At 38.2% G+C, this 17,422-nt stretch overlaps 1 protein-coding gene across 10 annotated transcripts in view; it reads right to left on the bottom strand.

Moving 5' to 3' along the window:
* Positions 1-8,678: 8,678 nt before the first annotated feature.
* The window catches only part of LOC106079851 (DENN domain-containing protein 2A-like), a 41,426-nt gene continuing 32,682 nt past the window's right edge, over positions 8,679-17,422 (bottom strand). For all 10 annotated transcript variants that reach the window (XM_056045015.1, XM_056045023.1, XM_056045017.1 and 7 more), the window contains 2 exons: positions 16,688-16,814; positions 8,679-14,587 (listed from right to left, as the gene is read on the bottom strand). In XM_056045015.1, the coding sequence (XP_055900990.1) occupies positions 14,469-14,587; positions 16,688-16,814 (246 nt within the window). In that variant the 3' untranslated portion in view covers positions 8,679-14,468. The remainder of the gene's footprint in view (positions 14,588-16,687; positions 16,815-17,422) is intronic.

The following is a 17,422-nucleotide window of genomic DNA, read 5'->3' as shown; positions in this document are numbered from 1 at the left end:
ATATTAATAAAGAATAAAATTTATAAAATGAAACACGCATCTATTAAATTTCCACGTGGAAAAAAAAAGATTGAGCAATGACACAATAAGTGACAACCTGGGCGAAGGGGTGGGGTTGGAATTTATAGACTGAGTTTTTGCTCTGATATTGTTTATTTTAGGTGAGATTTTAATACTAAACCATCCCTTGATCCAACCCCGCCAGGGGGTTTTGCAGTTAAACCCGGCCCCCTCTTATATAAAGCCAAACAATGCAAAAGACAATCCCCAAATACCAAGAACATAGCTAAAGAAGATTTAGATTTTAAAACCCCCTCCGAAATTTACCAAACCCCCCCTCTTCAATATTGTTACGTATCTCTCTATCCGGGCTCTCTGCAAACTGCACCTTACACCACCAACTTAAAGAACTTGACAACTCTGGGCTTCAAAATAACGTAATGGTTTAATGTCGATAAATAACAGCCAATACTGTACAATTGGCAGCACGTAACACAAGACTGTACAAATATCTATCCGCCGTATCAACTCTTGCACTGGTCTCTCTGTCTCGCCTCGGACTGGTACTAAGCCGTTGTAACGAACTGTAGATCGGGAAGTTGTGACTGACTCGTCTCTGATACCTTCGCTCTTTATATAGGGTCCCTACTGGCCTTCTCGAACCGGACAGAACGCCGCTCGACGTTTCTAGGTGGTCAGATGACTACAACTCTCGTGACGCTCCTGAGCTCAGTTCACAACGTCGATCCTTCCCGGACCGCCGTCGATCCTTCCCGAACCGCCGTGTTGACACTCGTCTCGGCTGACCATCGTAGCTCGTCACGGTTGACCGCTCGTCTAGCGCTGGCCTGGGGCGATTTGCGTCGGCTGACTACACACACACCACTACCCCCATTTGTGCCACCACCAGGTTTATAACACTGCCCCCTCCTTAGATCTGTCCGTCCCGGGCAGATCCAGCTTCACCATAGTACTTGTTGAGTCTGTCGATGTGGACGACCTTCAGTTTCGACCTTGGGCTCTTCTGTATTCGATACACAACATCGTTGATTCTTTTTATCACTCTGTAGGGTCCTTCCCAGTCTTTTTGAAGCTTTGGGGACTTGCCTTTTCGTCTTTGTGGATTGTAAAGCCACACCAGATCGTTCTCCTGAAACCCAGCGGCATTGGCCCGTTTGTCGTACCTTGTCTTCACCTGGTCACTGTTGATCTTGATGTTCCTGCGGGCAAGAGCGTGAGTTTTCTCCATCCGTTTTCGGAGATTTGCGACATAGTCTGTTGAAGAGGCTGGCACATTTCCCGGGATCCCGAATAGCAAATCACATGGTAGTTGCAGCTCTCGGCCGAACAACATCTTTGCTGGAGTGTAACCGGTGGTGCTGTGAATCGATCCTCTATATGCCATAAGGAACATTGGGATATAGGTGTCCCAGTCCTCTTGATGTTCATCGACGACTTTCGACAGGTGTTGCTCCAGTGTTCGGTTAAATCGTTCCACCATTCCGTCTGACTGGGGGTGAAGAGGAGTTGTGCGTGTCTTTTCGATGCCGAGTACCTGGCACATCTCATGGAATATCTTGGATTCGAAGTTTCGGCCTTGATCGGAGTGTAATTCCCTAGGAGCACCAAAACGGCTAATCCAATTCTCCACAAGTGTTTCCGCTATGGTGGTGGCTTCTTGGTTTGGTATCGCATATGCTTCGGGCCACTTAGTAAAATAATCTATCACTACTAGAACGTACTTGTTTCCTCTCTGGGACTCAGGAAACGGTCCGGCTACATCGATCGCTATTCTTTCGAATGGATTACCGACGTTATATTGCTGCATACGTCCCCTCGTTCTCCTGTGTGGGCCTTTTGCTGCTGCACATGTGTCGCACCTTCGGCACCATTCTTCTACATCATCTCGGTAGCCGAACCAGTAAAACCGCTGGCGTACTTTTTCAAAGGTCTTGTTGACGCCTAAATGTGACCCACTGGCATTATTATGGATTTCTTGCAGCACCTCAGCAACTCTCACTTTGGGCAACAATAGCTGTAAGCGATTGCATGTCCCATCTGCCGTTTCCCAGACTCTCTTGAGAACTCCATTTTCGATTGTCAGTGAGTCCCATTGCGCCCAATATGCCTTGGTGGCAGCTCCCTTATCGGAAAGGTGATGCCATTCCGGCCTTTGCCCGTCTTCCTTCATAAGCAGAATGGGAGCTAGATCTTCATCTTTTAACTGGTCTTCTCGGATTCTTTCGTCGGACCATGAACCGGAAGCTTGTACACCAAGACGTTGGCAATCAATGATAACTCCCTTTTCTTCAACCTTGCTGCAGTGTTTACATTCCATTCTGCAAGGTCGTCGAGACAGCGCGTCAGCATTCTGGTGAGTCTGTCCTTTTCGGTGCTGTGTCTCGAAGTCATAGGTTTGCAAACGTTCAATCCACCTGGCGACTTGTCCTTCAGGATTTTTAAATGACAACAGCCATTGAAGAGCAGCGTGGTCTGTCCTAAGGATGAATTTTTGCCCATATAAGTATTTGTGGAAATGTTGTATGGCATCCACAACTGCCAGTAGCTCACGTCTGGTGACAGAGTAGTTTCTCTCGGCTTTTGACGAGCTCCGACTGAAGTAAGCTATAACCCTCTCAGTTCCATCTACCTTTTGGGATAAGACAGCACCTATTCCGGTATTGCTCGCATCGGTGTCAAGTATGAACGTCTCGCCTGGTATCGGGTAGGCCAGAATGGGTGATGAAACAAGAGCCTTTTTAAGTCGCTCAAAGACCTGCTGACATTCCGTTGTCCAAATAAACGGCCGCTTCGGTTCGGTCAATTGATAGAGGGCGCTACAGAGGCTAGAGAAGTTTGGCACGAAACGTCTGTAGTACGTGCAGAGTCCAAGAAAGCTTCTTAATTCCTGGATATTAGCGGGGATCGGCCATCCATTTACAGCTTCAACTTTATCCGGGTCTGTGCTGACTCCTTCATTCGACACGATATGCCCAAGGTACTTGACGCTCCTTCTGAACAAGGAGCACTTCTTTGGATTCAATTTCATTCCAGCGTTTCTGATTCGTTCGAATACTTCCTTCAGGTTTGCGATATGTTCCTCGAAGGTTCTGCCTATGACGATAATGTCATCTAAGTAAACAAGACACGTGGTCCAGTTGAGTCCTCTCAACACATGCTCCATTAGTCTTTCAAAGGTGGCTGGGGCGTTGCAGAGTCCAAAAGGCATCACGGTAAATTGCCAGAGACCATTACCAGCAGAGAAGGCCGTTTTATCTCTGTCCTCGGGGTGTAGTCCCACTTGCCAGTAACCGCTCTTCAGGTCAAGGGTGGAAAAGATCTGTGACACAGCAAGTGTGTCCAATGTGTCGTCAATCCTAGGAAGCGGGTAGCTGTCCTTGTGTGTGGCGCCATTTAATAATCTATAGTCGACACAAAATCTCGTGGATCCATCTTTCTTCTTTACCAAGACGATGGGTGAACACCATGGACTGCTGGATGGTTCAACAACCCCTTGCTGCCTCATTCGTTCTATGATGTCCATAGCTTCTTGGTGTTTTGCTAGCGGCAGGCGACGTGGTTGCTGTCGGATAGGTCTAGTGTTTCCTGTGTCTATTCGATGCTGGATTAGATTTGTCCGCCCAAAGTCCATTTCATCAGATGGCAATATGTCAGAAAACTCTCTGAGGAATTGTTCTGCTTTGATGAACTGTTCCTTTGACAAGATCGTTTTGACTTCTGTCAGAAGTTTAGTAACCTGCGGTTCACTGGACTCGAGTCTTTCTTCGGAGTTTTCACTGCTACAGTTTCTTATCATCTCAAGAGCATGGCAACCAGCGATGGTGCTACCTTCCCGCAAATGTTTCTCTACTGTAGCGAGGTTCATAATTCTTATGGGTACCTTTTGGTCTTCCCCAATCGTGACTAGTGTCTTTCCTACTGCTATCCCGTTGTGGTTGGTGTCCAAGCTTTCTACCAGCGCTGTTCCTGTCGTGGGATAGCCGTCCTCAATTTTACCCCAAATGATCATTTCAGACTTCGCAGGCAAGGTTGTATTTTCTACCAACTTAATCCTTCTGACTCGGCCATCTTCTTCATTCTCGTCGCCAAGCAAGGGTACTTCGAGATCCCCACATTGTAAAGTGCCTCCGCCGATATTTAAGGAAAATCCATATTTCAGCATGAAGTCGAGCCCTATTATGCAGTCATCTGTGACGTCAGCAATCAGGAATTCGTGTTTGAATGACTGATTCCCAATCTCGACTGTTATGTCGATCAGGCCTTTTATGGGCATCAGTTCTCCGCTGGCTGTTTTCAACGAGTATGTCCTAACTGGCGTTTTCTTGCTACTGTCCACTTTATCTGACCGGATGACTGATCGTGAGGCACCAGTGTCTAGGAGGAAGCGATAGTTTTGACATCCAATTTTTCCGATGATTTTCAGACTCTTACTCTGCCCTAGCACGGCGACCGGGATGATGGTTGCAGGGGCTCTCATTGTCTGTGCCGCCGGGTTCCGCCCCTTGAAGCCGGCGCGTGCTAGTTTCCCTGGTAGCCCCGGGAGCTTGGTCGTGCATACCTTTCTGATCTGTAATGGGTCCCGGTTTGTGGAAATCTTCTAGTGCAGCTTCTTTGTATATGACCGAGTTCACCACAATTCCAGCATCGTACAGGAACCCTAGGTTGATTTTCTGGTATCTGGTTTGTTCGTCGTTCATCTAGTGCCTCTGTCACCACCCTTCTAACAAGTTGTTCGAATTCTTCCTCTTTGACTTCCAACCTTCGGCCTTGATGAGCGTTCCCAGATGCGTCTCTAGCGGCTTCATATGAGAGAGCGTATACGAGGGCTTCACTTGCCTTACGTCTACCACTAACTATGGTGGCTTTCTTCAACTCGGGGTCTCGAAGCGCATCAATGAATGAGTCTGTGATAATGACTCCCAGAAAATCTTGTGATGCTGTTGGGTATGCCAGATGTGCGAGGCGTTCGATGTCTGTCTCTAGCTCCTGTAGTGTTTCATCGGGGCGCTGTAGTCGGGTCTTTAGTTGCACACGATAAACTTCTTGCAGATGTTCATCCCCGTATCGGAGTTCCATAGCCTGGACAAGGGCGGCAAAGTCTTGTTGGTTCGGTAGAGACTGTAGCAATTCGGAGGCTTTTCCTCTTAGGGATAACACAAGGGCTGTCGCTTTCTCCTCCTCGCTGTTCCATTTGTTAACTTTGGCTGCTGCGTCAAATTGCTTCTTGTACACGGACCAGGACACGGAACCATCAAACACGGGGGGCTTCATTTTTCCGGAGACTTCAGGTACAAATGACGTCACATCTGCTTCCGGTACATTAGTGTGCTTGCGTTGGACTTGTATCTTCATTTCGTCGATGGCCTTCTCCACTGCGTCGACCCTCTGATTCATCTGCTCGTCAATGTTGGTGATTCTCTCCTCCACAGCATGAATGCGTTGGTTCATTGCCAATAACTCCGATTTGATTCCCGAGTCCATCGTGTCTATCTTGTAATTGGTGTTTCCTAGCTCCTCACGAACCGCTGCCATCTGTTCCTTCTTGCTACTGGCGATCTCTTCTCGCAAATCCGGTTCGACTTCAAAAAGATATGTGTCCGGATCTTCCCCTTCTTCCACAATGTCTTCTCGAAGGCGTGCTTGTAAGGTTTCTTTATTTCCGCTCGTCTTCAGATCTCGATTACGGAGCTCTTGCCTAAGTTCCTTCACAAGGAGTTGGTGTAGCGTTTTCGTAGTAGCCATTGCAGATCCCACTTCTGACACCAGTGTTACGCATCTCTCTATCCAGGCTCTCTGCAAACTGCACCTTACACCACCAACTTAAAGAACTTGACAACTCTGGGCTTCAAAATAACGTAATGGTTTAATGTCGATAAATAACAGCCAATACTGTACAATTGGCAGCACGTAACACAAGACTGTACAAATATCTATCCGCCGTATCAACTCTTGCACTGGTCTCTCTGTCTCGCCTCGGACTGGTACTAAGCCGTTGTAACGAACTGTAGATCGGGAAGTTGTGACTGACTCGTCTCTGATACCTTCGCTCTTTATATAGGGTCCCTACTGGCCTTCTCGAACCGGACAGAACGCCGCTCGACGTTTCTAGGTGGTCAGATGACTACAACTCTCGTGACGCTCCTGAGCTCAGTTCACAACGTCGATCCTTCCCGGACCGCCGTCGATCCTTCCCGAACCGCCGTGTTGACACTCGTCTCGGCTGACCATCGTAGCTCGTCACGGTTGACCGCTCGTCTAGCGCTGGCCTGGGGCGATTTGCGTCGGCTGACTACACACACACCACTACCCCCATTTGTGCCACCACCAGGTTTATAACAATATAAAAAAAGCAAAGTAGGCCTACACACTCAAAATTCTATGTATATATGTTTTTGTGTGTTTATATAATTAATCTTTATTACATTTTGACCCTTCAATCTTTCGGAATAGGCCTAAGTTTATTGTACCCGAGAATAGGTTCTTCCTCGAGTCAGTGGAAAAATTGTAAACTCCAATTAGCCTATTATATATATATAGTTAGCAATGGGGTCAGGGGGTAGCGCTGCGATCTCCCCGATCAAAAAGCATTTTCTTGCATTCTTCACTGCATAAACACATTTTCCCTGCATCTACAGCTCATTATTTATCAGCAAAAAGCGTTTTCTTGCATTTTTCACTGCAGAAACGCATCCTTCTGACATCTACAGCTCATTATTTATCAGAGCGGTTCGGGGCGAAGCCCCGACGCAAAAAGCATTTTCTTGCATTCTTCACAGCATAAACACATTTTCCATACATCTACAGATCATCATTTATCAGTGGGTTTCGGGGCGAAGCCCCGATGAAAAAGTGTTTTCTTGCATTCTTCATTGCAGAAAAGCATTCTCCTGACATTTATAGCTCATTATTCATCAGTTTATTCATCACGAAAAGCGTTTTCTTGCATTCTTCACTGAAGAAACGCATTCTCCTGACCAAAAGCTCATTTTTTATCCTATTATAAAGGACGTTTCGAATAATGTTGAAAAATATTCTAATATACATTTTTAGGCAATTAATACATTGCCAATCAAACCGATTTGTTCCTTGAAAAGATAAGATAACGCACATCTTTTGATTAAGGCTTTTAGGATCGCCGTCGAAAAAAATTATTCGATAAATAATATTCAATATAAAATACAAGAATAAAGTGTGAGTTATAGTGCAAAGCTTAATTAACTAGAAAAATATCAGATTGAGTAAAGGTTGGAAAAAGGCGACTAGGAAAAGATTATCTGGGTTTAGAGCTCATCTCAATTGTGACTCTTATACTGAAAAATTTTGTTTGAATTAAAACTTTTTCCAAAGCAAAGTCTTTCTTAAAATAATTAAGATAAATTCATGTGAAATTACATAAACTCTGTCTGGAAAGGGTAGGGGGCGATAGAGTGAAAATGATTAATCCTCACTCCTTTTTATAAGTTCTGCTAATGATTGCATTTTGCATTAAAGAATAGGGGTGGGGCGACTCGATATAAGAATTTAATTTTATAGCATGTATAAATTATATTGGTGACAGATTTTTTAAATTTTGTAATTTCTTAACTATAATACAAAAAGAAAAAGTATTGGTTTGTCCCATGGGGGGAAGGTGATTGCATGTATCGCCCCTCCCACCTGGTATAACCCTTTTTCAATTTATATTTACTTATGTGTGGTGCGACATAATATACATATTAATGGGTTCACGTAGTTTATATTATATACATATTCAACTAATTTTGTTCACATACAATGATTTCTCCATAAAAATAGGACCGCCCCCCCCCCCACTCAGAGGGCTAGAGTGGGGAGGGCAGTACATGCAATCGCCCCCCCCCCTACCCCACCGAATCGGCAAAAATACCTGAAGGAGAGCGACATAATATGAAATTTATATATTAATTCAACTAATTTTGTTCACAAACTATGATTTCTCCGAAAAGTAGAACCGCCCCCCCCCCCACTCAAAGGTTTTAGGTGGGAAGGGCAGTAGAGGTATTCGATCCCCACCCCATCGGCCAACAGGAGAACGACATAATATAAAGATCGGTTAAAATACCAATAACAAGTTTTAATAATATAGATATTCAATTGATACTGTTAGCAAGCTGTGATTTCTACATATAAATTGGACCGCCCCACCCACTCGAAAGTTTAGGATGGGGGCGGAATTGATGCCATCGCCCCCTCCCGACCCCACCATATTTTAAATATAAATAATTAGTATATATTATTAACATAAGTAATAAATTCGTATACAAATCGTGTGAATTCTATACTAAAATTCGTCCGCCCCCCCCCCTTTCGGATCCGCCAGTGGCGGGTATCTAGTTCGCCTATGCTAATGCCGACCTTGCAGCAAGGTTATTCTCTAAAAGAAACATCAAGGTTATTCTCTAAAAGAAACATCAAGTCTCGAGTAGCGCACCCAACTTATTTATATACCAGTATCACGTGACTTCCTGTCGCAACATCAGTTTTTGTTGCATTTAGACAATCTTCTTACTCAAACTACACAGGTAGCTGTGGCTACTTGAGAACTCTTCCCTGTGAGATTCAAAATTGAGCAGTGAAAGAAATAGTGAATAAGAAACACTGATGCAGACGTTATTTGACACACAAGTCAAACAAAATGCTTTGGGTGAAGCACACTTTAATTTCATAACATTCCAAATGTACTTTTCAACACTGCACACTCACAAAAGTAAACTTTGTACTCAGTACATAGATCTAGATCTAGGCCTACTAGCACCGATCAAGCCCATTGCAAGTCTGATAGTAAGAAATAAACTTTTCCTTTCATTGTAAGTAAGCCTAAATTTAACTATGTTATATAGATCAGAATTGTAACTTAGTTATGTGCCCGTGTGAAATCTTCAATTGAAATTGACCTCAACATGCATGTCACTGATGAATCTTTCTCTACACACACACACAAACGATAAGACTGAATCTAAGAAATTCTTTAGCTTCTTTTTCTAGCCAGCTTTTTGATGCTGAGCTGTAGGCTCTTTTGCAGTTTGTGCCAAAGTATAGTAGCTTGAATTCAGAGATTGAGAGTTTTAACATTTTAGAACAAAACATGCTATACCTAACACAGAACTATCATAGATAAGTTATTCATAGATAAGTTATTCCTATAATTTCATTTAGACCTGTTTGCCTTTCCTCAATTTTATGTATACAAATGACCTAAAATGAAAAAAAAAAAACACTATTATTTCTTGATTATTTGTATAATTCTATTCCAAACCTCTTGCAACATATGACAGCAGGGACAACAGCCCAAGGTGATGCAGCTATACTTTCTCATTCAACACATAAAATACAAACACCAAAAGTTCTAGTCAGAAAGTTAGGCTTAGAATATTAGATTCAAACATTGGAGCATTTCTATAAACCAAAAAAAAAGTAACCACTCTAGTTTTTGAATTTAACCAAAAAATAATTTGAGAGTGAAAAAAGGCAAAATATAAAAATCCTTTTTAAAAATACAAAGTTTTTCTAAAGGGAAGAGCTCTGCACTTACAACTATATCTCTCAATAATGCAGACGTTTTTTGATATTAAACAAAATAATTAATTACCAATGATTAAAATACAAATTGGGTAATTTTTTACTAATTCATGTTTTGATAAGTACAATAAATGTTTTTAAGTTTCAACTTGATCCGAGATTGGTGTGGGAGAAAGAACATGTACAATTATATAAGGGGACCAAATCTGGGAATACTGAGGAATTCATTTCCCTTGTTGGTATCAAACAAAATAATTACCAATAATTAATTGACTAATTGGTTAATTTTCAAAAATTAATTCATGTCTTGTCTATGCCAATTAATAATTGTGCAAAGTTTCAACTTGATCAGAGAATGGGTATGTACAAACTTTTTACCAGACAGACAGAGTGAGTTAATATAAGCTTTATAATGATCATGAAAAATATGATAGTGACATGTCTCAAAATCTTGAGTTTTATAACTGTAAACGAACTAATCTAACTAACCCAATTAGTTTCTCTACTTTTCTTACAAGTCTACTGCTTGACTAATAGTGATTGAACTAATGTTCATATAGGTTAGTGCAGAGTGATACAAGTTTTTATTGATTCTTTAGAATCATGTCAAAGCAACATGTGTATATATTTAAATTGATAAGCTCATAAATATTTAATAAATAGTTGAAATAACAAAATGAATTAAATCAAAGAAAAAAAGTCAAAACAATGTATAAAATGTTAACAGGCTATTTAAATATTTAAAAATAGAATTTCACTTCTTCCATCACATTGCAATGATCATATTGAAATGTATATATCAGAGGAAATAAATAATGTCATTTCAATCCTACCTAACATTGAACATATAGTCAGACCTAACATTGAACGTACTTAGCATTGAACAAAGATTCTATTAATACTTAACTCAGATTGACTTTTTTTCTTCAACTAATCTGTTTAGAAACTGTCATAGTACACTCTAGAAGTTTGTTTCATCTTTGTAGGAATTAAGAAAAATGACTAAGAAGGGTGTAAATGCTGTAGCATCTGGTGATTACAGATGCCTGGCCTGTGACCGCAGTTGTGTATCAAGGATTGGCCTCTATAGTCACATGAGAAGTTTTTAAGGAAAAGGATACTCATGTAAGACACAAACGTCACAGAAACAATTACTAAGTATAAATGTAAAGTTGCGCTGCCTTAGAATGCGCATACTATCAGACCTTTATTTATTTATTTTTTTAAAGTTTAGGTATTTTAGGGCGCCCATGAGCCCATCCAATTCTAATGGGTACCTGACTTTAGATGAGGAAAGTAAAGGCGGTTGGTCATTGTGGTGGCCACATAATACCTGCTCTTAAACCATTGGCCAAAGAAACAAATGACCTTAACATCATCTGATCCATAGATCATAGGGTCTGAAAGGAGAACTTTAATTTTACTTTTGACCATGAACATAAACTAGAACAAAACATATTTTTCAAACTTAAATTTTCTTTGTTTACTCTACAGAAATAATACTTTGTTCCAATTGATTACAACAGTTGTATGTACACACATTGAAAGTAAAATATGAATGTGACAGTTGGCAATACTAAAAGTTGTCATTTGTACGGTAATATCAAATTTGGTTTTATCAACTCAGAAAATAGTTTTCTTTTTAATAAAAAGGTAAAACTGTAAATTAATTCTAAACGTGTATCTTTAAAAAAAATAAAGTAAAAAAAAAAAAAAATTATATGCTTGAAACAATTTTTTTTAAAATTTGTAAATGAATAGCAAACAGTAGTTTTATGTAAAGTAGAATTGAAAAGAAATGTCTTAAATGTAGCCTAAAATTAAATAAATAAATTACATCTATGTTTGTGTTTGATAATTTCCAAACCTACTTTGCCATGTAAAAAAAGCAGTTTGGAGAATGTTTTAAAAATGAAAATCGCAAACTTTTTGTTAGAGGAAAGTGAGATTTTTGGATCACTAAATGAAACAAAGGTCCTTGAAACCACTCAGTCAATTCTTCAGAAATATTTTATTTTGTTCATTTAGCCTCATATCATACAAATTTCATAATGCTCAGTATTTCTAGAATGTTTTGACTTCTTGAAGTGGAGGAACACTCCACAATGCACATCAAGTTTATAAAGATCAAACAACTTTCAGAACCAAAAGGATAAACAATTCTTTTGTTTCCATTAAATGTCGGACAGTAACTCTAATAGCACTTTTTTTTTCTTTTTTTGCATTTACAATATAGATTTTGTTAAAAAAAATGGTCACTTTGTTGAAGACCACAAATATGTACATGTTACATAAAAATAAACAACAAAATAGGTTAATACTGACCCAGGATAATAATAGCAAAAACAAAGTAATTAATGAAGAACTGGAGAATAAACAAAAGTTTTTGATGCCAACAGAAAACCTAGTACTTGGCAGGACACATAGTGCTAGAGTCATCCTGTAAGAAATGAGGTTCTAGTTTTGATCACTAGGAATTACTTGGCAGGACACATAGTGCTAGAGTCATCCTGTGAGAAATAAGGTTCTAGTTTTGATCACTAGGAAGTACTTGGCAGAACACATAGTGCTAGAGTCATCCTGTAAGAAATGAGGTTCTAGATTTGATCACTAGGAAGTACTTGGCAGGACACATAGTCTAGTGCTAGAGTCATCATGTAAGAAATGAGGTTCTAGTTTTGATCACTAGAAAGCTGGAATTGAACTGAGAGAAATTAAACAACGACATTCAACAAAGTCATCAGTAAAGCCAATAAAACAACAACAAAGGTTGTGAATGCATCACATGTAACTATATCCATCAACATATAATTATATTCGTCTGTAAACCCTGGTATAAAAGTAAGTACTACTTTCTACTTGTGATCTGAGCTCAACTCTTTAGCTGCAGCATTGAAAGCAAAGATATAGTAACAAAAAACTACAGTATCACCTAGTATAAAAGCTTATTTACTGGTCATACAAGAAAGAGAAATCTGTAGTGTGTTAAATGCATTTTCATTCATTAGATATGGAAATAAATGTTTATTTGTAGTAATATTTTACTCTACATTTGAAGCTGAAGCACAAGATCACAAAGAAACTATCAACCACCAAATGAAAGTCTTAGGCTGATGACGAAGCATTTGAAAATGGTGTGATCTACTTTTTTTGTAAATCAACAAAACATATTAATTAGTGTTGAAAATAAATAATTTTTTAAATGATTAAAAAAAAAAACAATATTCTTGAATTGAATGTGTTCAAGTTACTGTTCATAGACTTCATGTTGACAGGGTGTACTGCATTGACTCCCTCATTATAGTGTGGAGTTAAATAAAAACCACATTCTATAACATAATATAATTACAAAATGTGAAAGATAAAATAATTTTATGCTTTTAACTTAAAAACTTTTTTTAATTGGTACGGAAGTACAGTGCACCCAAACTCATGGAGAGGACAAAAAAAGCACAATGAAAGTTTGAAATGTAGAGACATTATACTTATTTTAAAATTTATTTCATTTTAAACCTTTATGAATCTTTCTTTTGAGCAATGATATCTCAAGCATTTCATTTTCTAATTAAGATTCTACTCCCTTTCAATATCAAATTAACTTTGTGCATTTGTATTTAAAAAAATGTTTTATGCAAAAATCATTTTTAAAACAAATATTAATAAGCATATAACTACTTTGGTTGCAATAGAGCAGCATCCCCACTATTAAATATTAAAAGTAGATTATTTAGATAAATTTCTTTGAAAATAGCAATACAGTGAGTTTGGTTTTAGCCTAACAGTCAAGGAGTGACTACCATTACTTTATGTAGACAAAACTGAATGTTGTAACTGTTCTTTGTCATGAACACATGTCAGAACAAAGACGTTAATTTGAACAGATGATTATTGGTAGGCAATTGTTCTTGTTCCCACTGCTGTTATTAGAAGAAAATAAATCTTGGCCCATCTTTGGCTATTTTTATGTTTTATTATTTAAATGGAATTCCTTTTCTTGTAAAATAAGCAATGTCTTTATTCTTTAAAAGCTTCAGGCTATCACCTAAAAAAGTAAAGTTTAACTTGAAAATTGTAGGCTAAATTTATAGAAATGTGTCAATCATAGAAGCAATTGACAAAAAAATTTGAGACATTTAATAAGACTTTGTACAAATAAAGTGTATAAAGGAAGAGTCAGAAAATGAAGGATGAATCGATCTATGGCCATAAATTGCAATGGAATGGTAAACAAAGATTATCAAATATAACAATGGACATCACGCAAGAATTATTTTCATATAATAATAATACAAATATTAACCAAAAAAAGTCTGACGGATGAGCTATATACACAAATTTTGTGTGTGAACACATCGTTAATAAAAACACAAAAAGTTTGTACATAAAAGAAGCTTTAAAATTTTAAAAAGTTATCTCATGAGGCTGTAGAGATTCACAATAAATATTTGTTTAGAATCAGAAAACAAAGCAAAATGCAAAACAAGATTAAAGCTTTTAAAAACAACAGATCCACTAGTTGGCTAATGTCAATCAATCAATTTTTCAAACAATAAATACATGGTGAAAGAACATTAAGGATATGTCATTAATACTTTGGCACTAATTGTGCAATAGATCTCTACTTAAGTTCTATTCAGTCTGTACACTGTAGTTAAGGTACATCAAAGTGGAACTGCATAAAATACTGCTTTGCTCCTTACTTACACAAAGATATGGAAGTTAAGTTTTGACAAATGGATTTCTCTGGAGATCTTCAATTCTCAGTTTTGCTCGGCTTAACTGCATTCTCAGTTCTGTTCAATTAAACTCTATTCTCAGTTCTGCTCAGCTTAGCTGCATTCTCAGTTCTGCTCAGCTTAACTGCATTCTCAGTTCAGTTCAGTATAACTGCATTCTCAGTTCTGCTCAGCTTAACTGGCTAGTTTTGTTTTGAGAGCCTTCTTAAAATTTTTTACTTTTGCTCCTAAACCTTTTCTCCTATTTTCTTCTTTTGATTCTCTGTATTCAGCCAGTCTTTGCATAAACAAAGCTAAAAGGTGAAATGAAAAAAAAAATAATTCAATAAAAAGGCAATAAGTTATATATAAATGAGTTCAAGACTCTTCATATTAGTCCTAGATCGATATGAGTCCTAGATCAATATGTTTTAAGCACACTAAATTTTTGGTTCTGTCAAAAGTTCAAGGTTATAGTCTGGTGTGATCAATGCATGTGAAGCTATCAATGAGCTTTTAGGAAAGAGTGGTTGGGCCAAGTGTAACAGTGAATCAGAAAGATAGTTGGCAGTTAGAGTTGCATTGCCAATAATGCAAGTTGAACCTTGTTTTAAATTTCAATGTTGGATCAACAATGGCCAACAGAATTAAACTGAAATGTTTTCATTTTTGAACTTGTTTTATTCAATTTTATTGAGTTTTCATTCATTCAACTTTTGAAACTGATTGTTCAACTTGTATAGCGTTGTGTGAAAGAACTTAATATATGTGTTACACCATATAAACTTATCCTAACACTATACATATAAATACAACTGGTGGTGACCACCTCCATTACATGGATGTAATACAACAGGACCTAAAAACAGTGATACATATATATATACTGTTTATATATAGGGCTGCTGAATCTCATAAAAATTTAAGGAAACTGGATGGAGGATTCGCACCAACAAAGAAATATACCAGCTACATGAAGAACCCTCCATAGTGATGGAAATAAAAGGAACAGATTACATTGGGCAGGTCACCTTGAAAGAATGTCAATGAACAGATGAGCAAAGATTGTTCACAAGCAAAAGGCAGACCACAAGTATGGTGGCTTGATGACAAAAAGGCACATCTACAACAGCTAAAAGTCCAGGAATGGAGACATAAAGCACAGGATAGATCAGAATGGAGAGATGTGCTAAAGCAGGCCAGGGCCCTCCATGGGATGGATGTATTTAACCCACGAAGCGTCTTAAGAAACTTTCTGTGGCGTTCAGGGAGTTTTAGCATTTTTTATGCATGTTAGAAAATGGTCTTAAAATGCCATAAAAAGAAGGTTGATATCCATGTTTTATATATATTCTGAAAGGTAATTGGACAGCGAACACTATAGATCATATATTGAACACCTGAATTTGATCAGTTGACCTTGACCCTGACCTAATTAATATGATTGATTTTTTTTATAAACAAAAAAGCTTGTTTGCTGACCTCTGTGAGAAACATTTTTAGAGCTATAACAAAAGTTTTGATGTAATTGGATAGCCCATTCATTTTCCTTTATAAATATATATAATTTTGTTAAAAATGAACCATTAGATTTGAAAAAAAAAATTTTTAGTGACTTGGTTACCCTTTTAATGCAAGTAACAGTGAAGGAAAAAAAAAATAGATAAAAATCGTTTTTTTTTGTTCAGTTAAGTTAAAAGCATTTAAAGATTGAAGAAATAGAATACTTAATGCATAAAGAAGTCAATATTATCATTAATATGCTTCAATCTATCTTAAAATGTCTTAAATTTCACTAAAGTTTGACTAGGTCTAGGTGCAGATCCAGTCCGGTCTCTAGTCTAGATCTAGACTTTAGATCTACGGACATAAATCATCGGCCACTTCATGAATAGATCTAGATCTAATATATAAAATATTCTCATTATTCCTAGATCTAAATCTAATTGTAATATTAAAAAAGAACAACTAAAAGTATTTGAAACTTTATGTTTTGTAACATCTCCTGGACCAGGGCTAGCATCGGACATTGCAAGAAAAATTTGCCGGTGAATAATCAGCATGTAAACACAAAAACAGATGGGGAAATGGGCTATTTTTGGATCTGACAGGAAGAAGAATGTCTAATAGATCTGAAGTTTAAAAATGGTCACTTTAAAACGTCGATTGGAATAGAAAATCAGCAGTCTAAAGTCGGCCGATTATATCGGCCGGGACGCCACAGAAACGAAATGTCGGCCGATTTTATCGGCCGACGACGCTTCGTGGGTTAACTACCACCAGGTTTACAGTAGTAAGTTCTTGAGTTCTTAAGATCTTGAGTGCTATACATAATGACTAGCTTAGAGTTCTATCCTAGATTACAACACAATTGACAGCTTTGAATTCTCTGAAAAAATGTAAAACTTCATTACCACTAGTTCCATAATCTGTTTGTTCTACATGGTTGTCAATAAAAACTTGAAACATCTGAGTCTCAGTGAACCATTCTAGAAACTGGCGTTGCTCCTTGGACACAACTTCATTGATGAAGCCTTCTTTCTGTAGAGATAATAGTGTTATAAAGTTTTTAATGCACAGTCAGTTATTAGATTGTTACAAGAGACCATGATAGATTGATGTGCAAACATACTTTGTTTTCACCATTAAAAATCACCAAAATAGATGCTTGCACAAACCAAGTTTTCTTTGTTCATATTTTAACTTCTTTGTTATAGTACACCAATACAAATTGGCAACTGTCTCATGACTTTAATAGACCAAGATATATTCATACAAACAATTAACTTCCTTCTGACTCAAAAAGTAAATGAGAAGAAGTAGCATTTTACCAAAGGGGATAAAGTGGGAAGCATGATCGAATTTGGTTTGGCTTAAAAAAAAGTAAAGTTCCCCTTTCAGACCTTGTGGTCTATAGGGCAAATGATGTAAAGGTCATCTGAATCTGTGGCCTACGGTTTACAAGGGTATCATGTGGCCTGCACAATGACCAACTGTCTTTACTTTTCCCCAACTGTCAGGTACCCATTAGAGTTGGGTTCAGTGCTTTACCGCTTGGCCACCGTGCTTCCTTGGCTTGGCTACCTATAAGGGGGCTCAAGGTTTGACACCGACTCAAGCAGAGTTGTGTTAACTGAGATCCTAAAGGC

The sequence above is a fragment of the Biomphalaria glabrata genome, chromosome 10 (genome assembly GCF_947242115.1).
Source record: "Biomphalaria glabrata chromosome 10, xgBioGlab47.1, whole genome shotgun sequence".
Lineage (NCBI taxonomy): Eukaryota > Metazoa > Mollusca > Gastropoda > Planorbidae > Biomphalaria > Biomphalaria glabrata.
The sequence above is the reverse complement of the archived record's forward strand: the minus strand, read 5'-3'. Positions and strand labels throughout refer to the sequence as shown.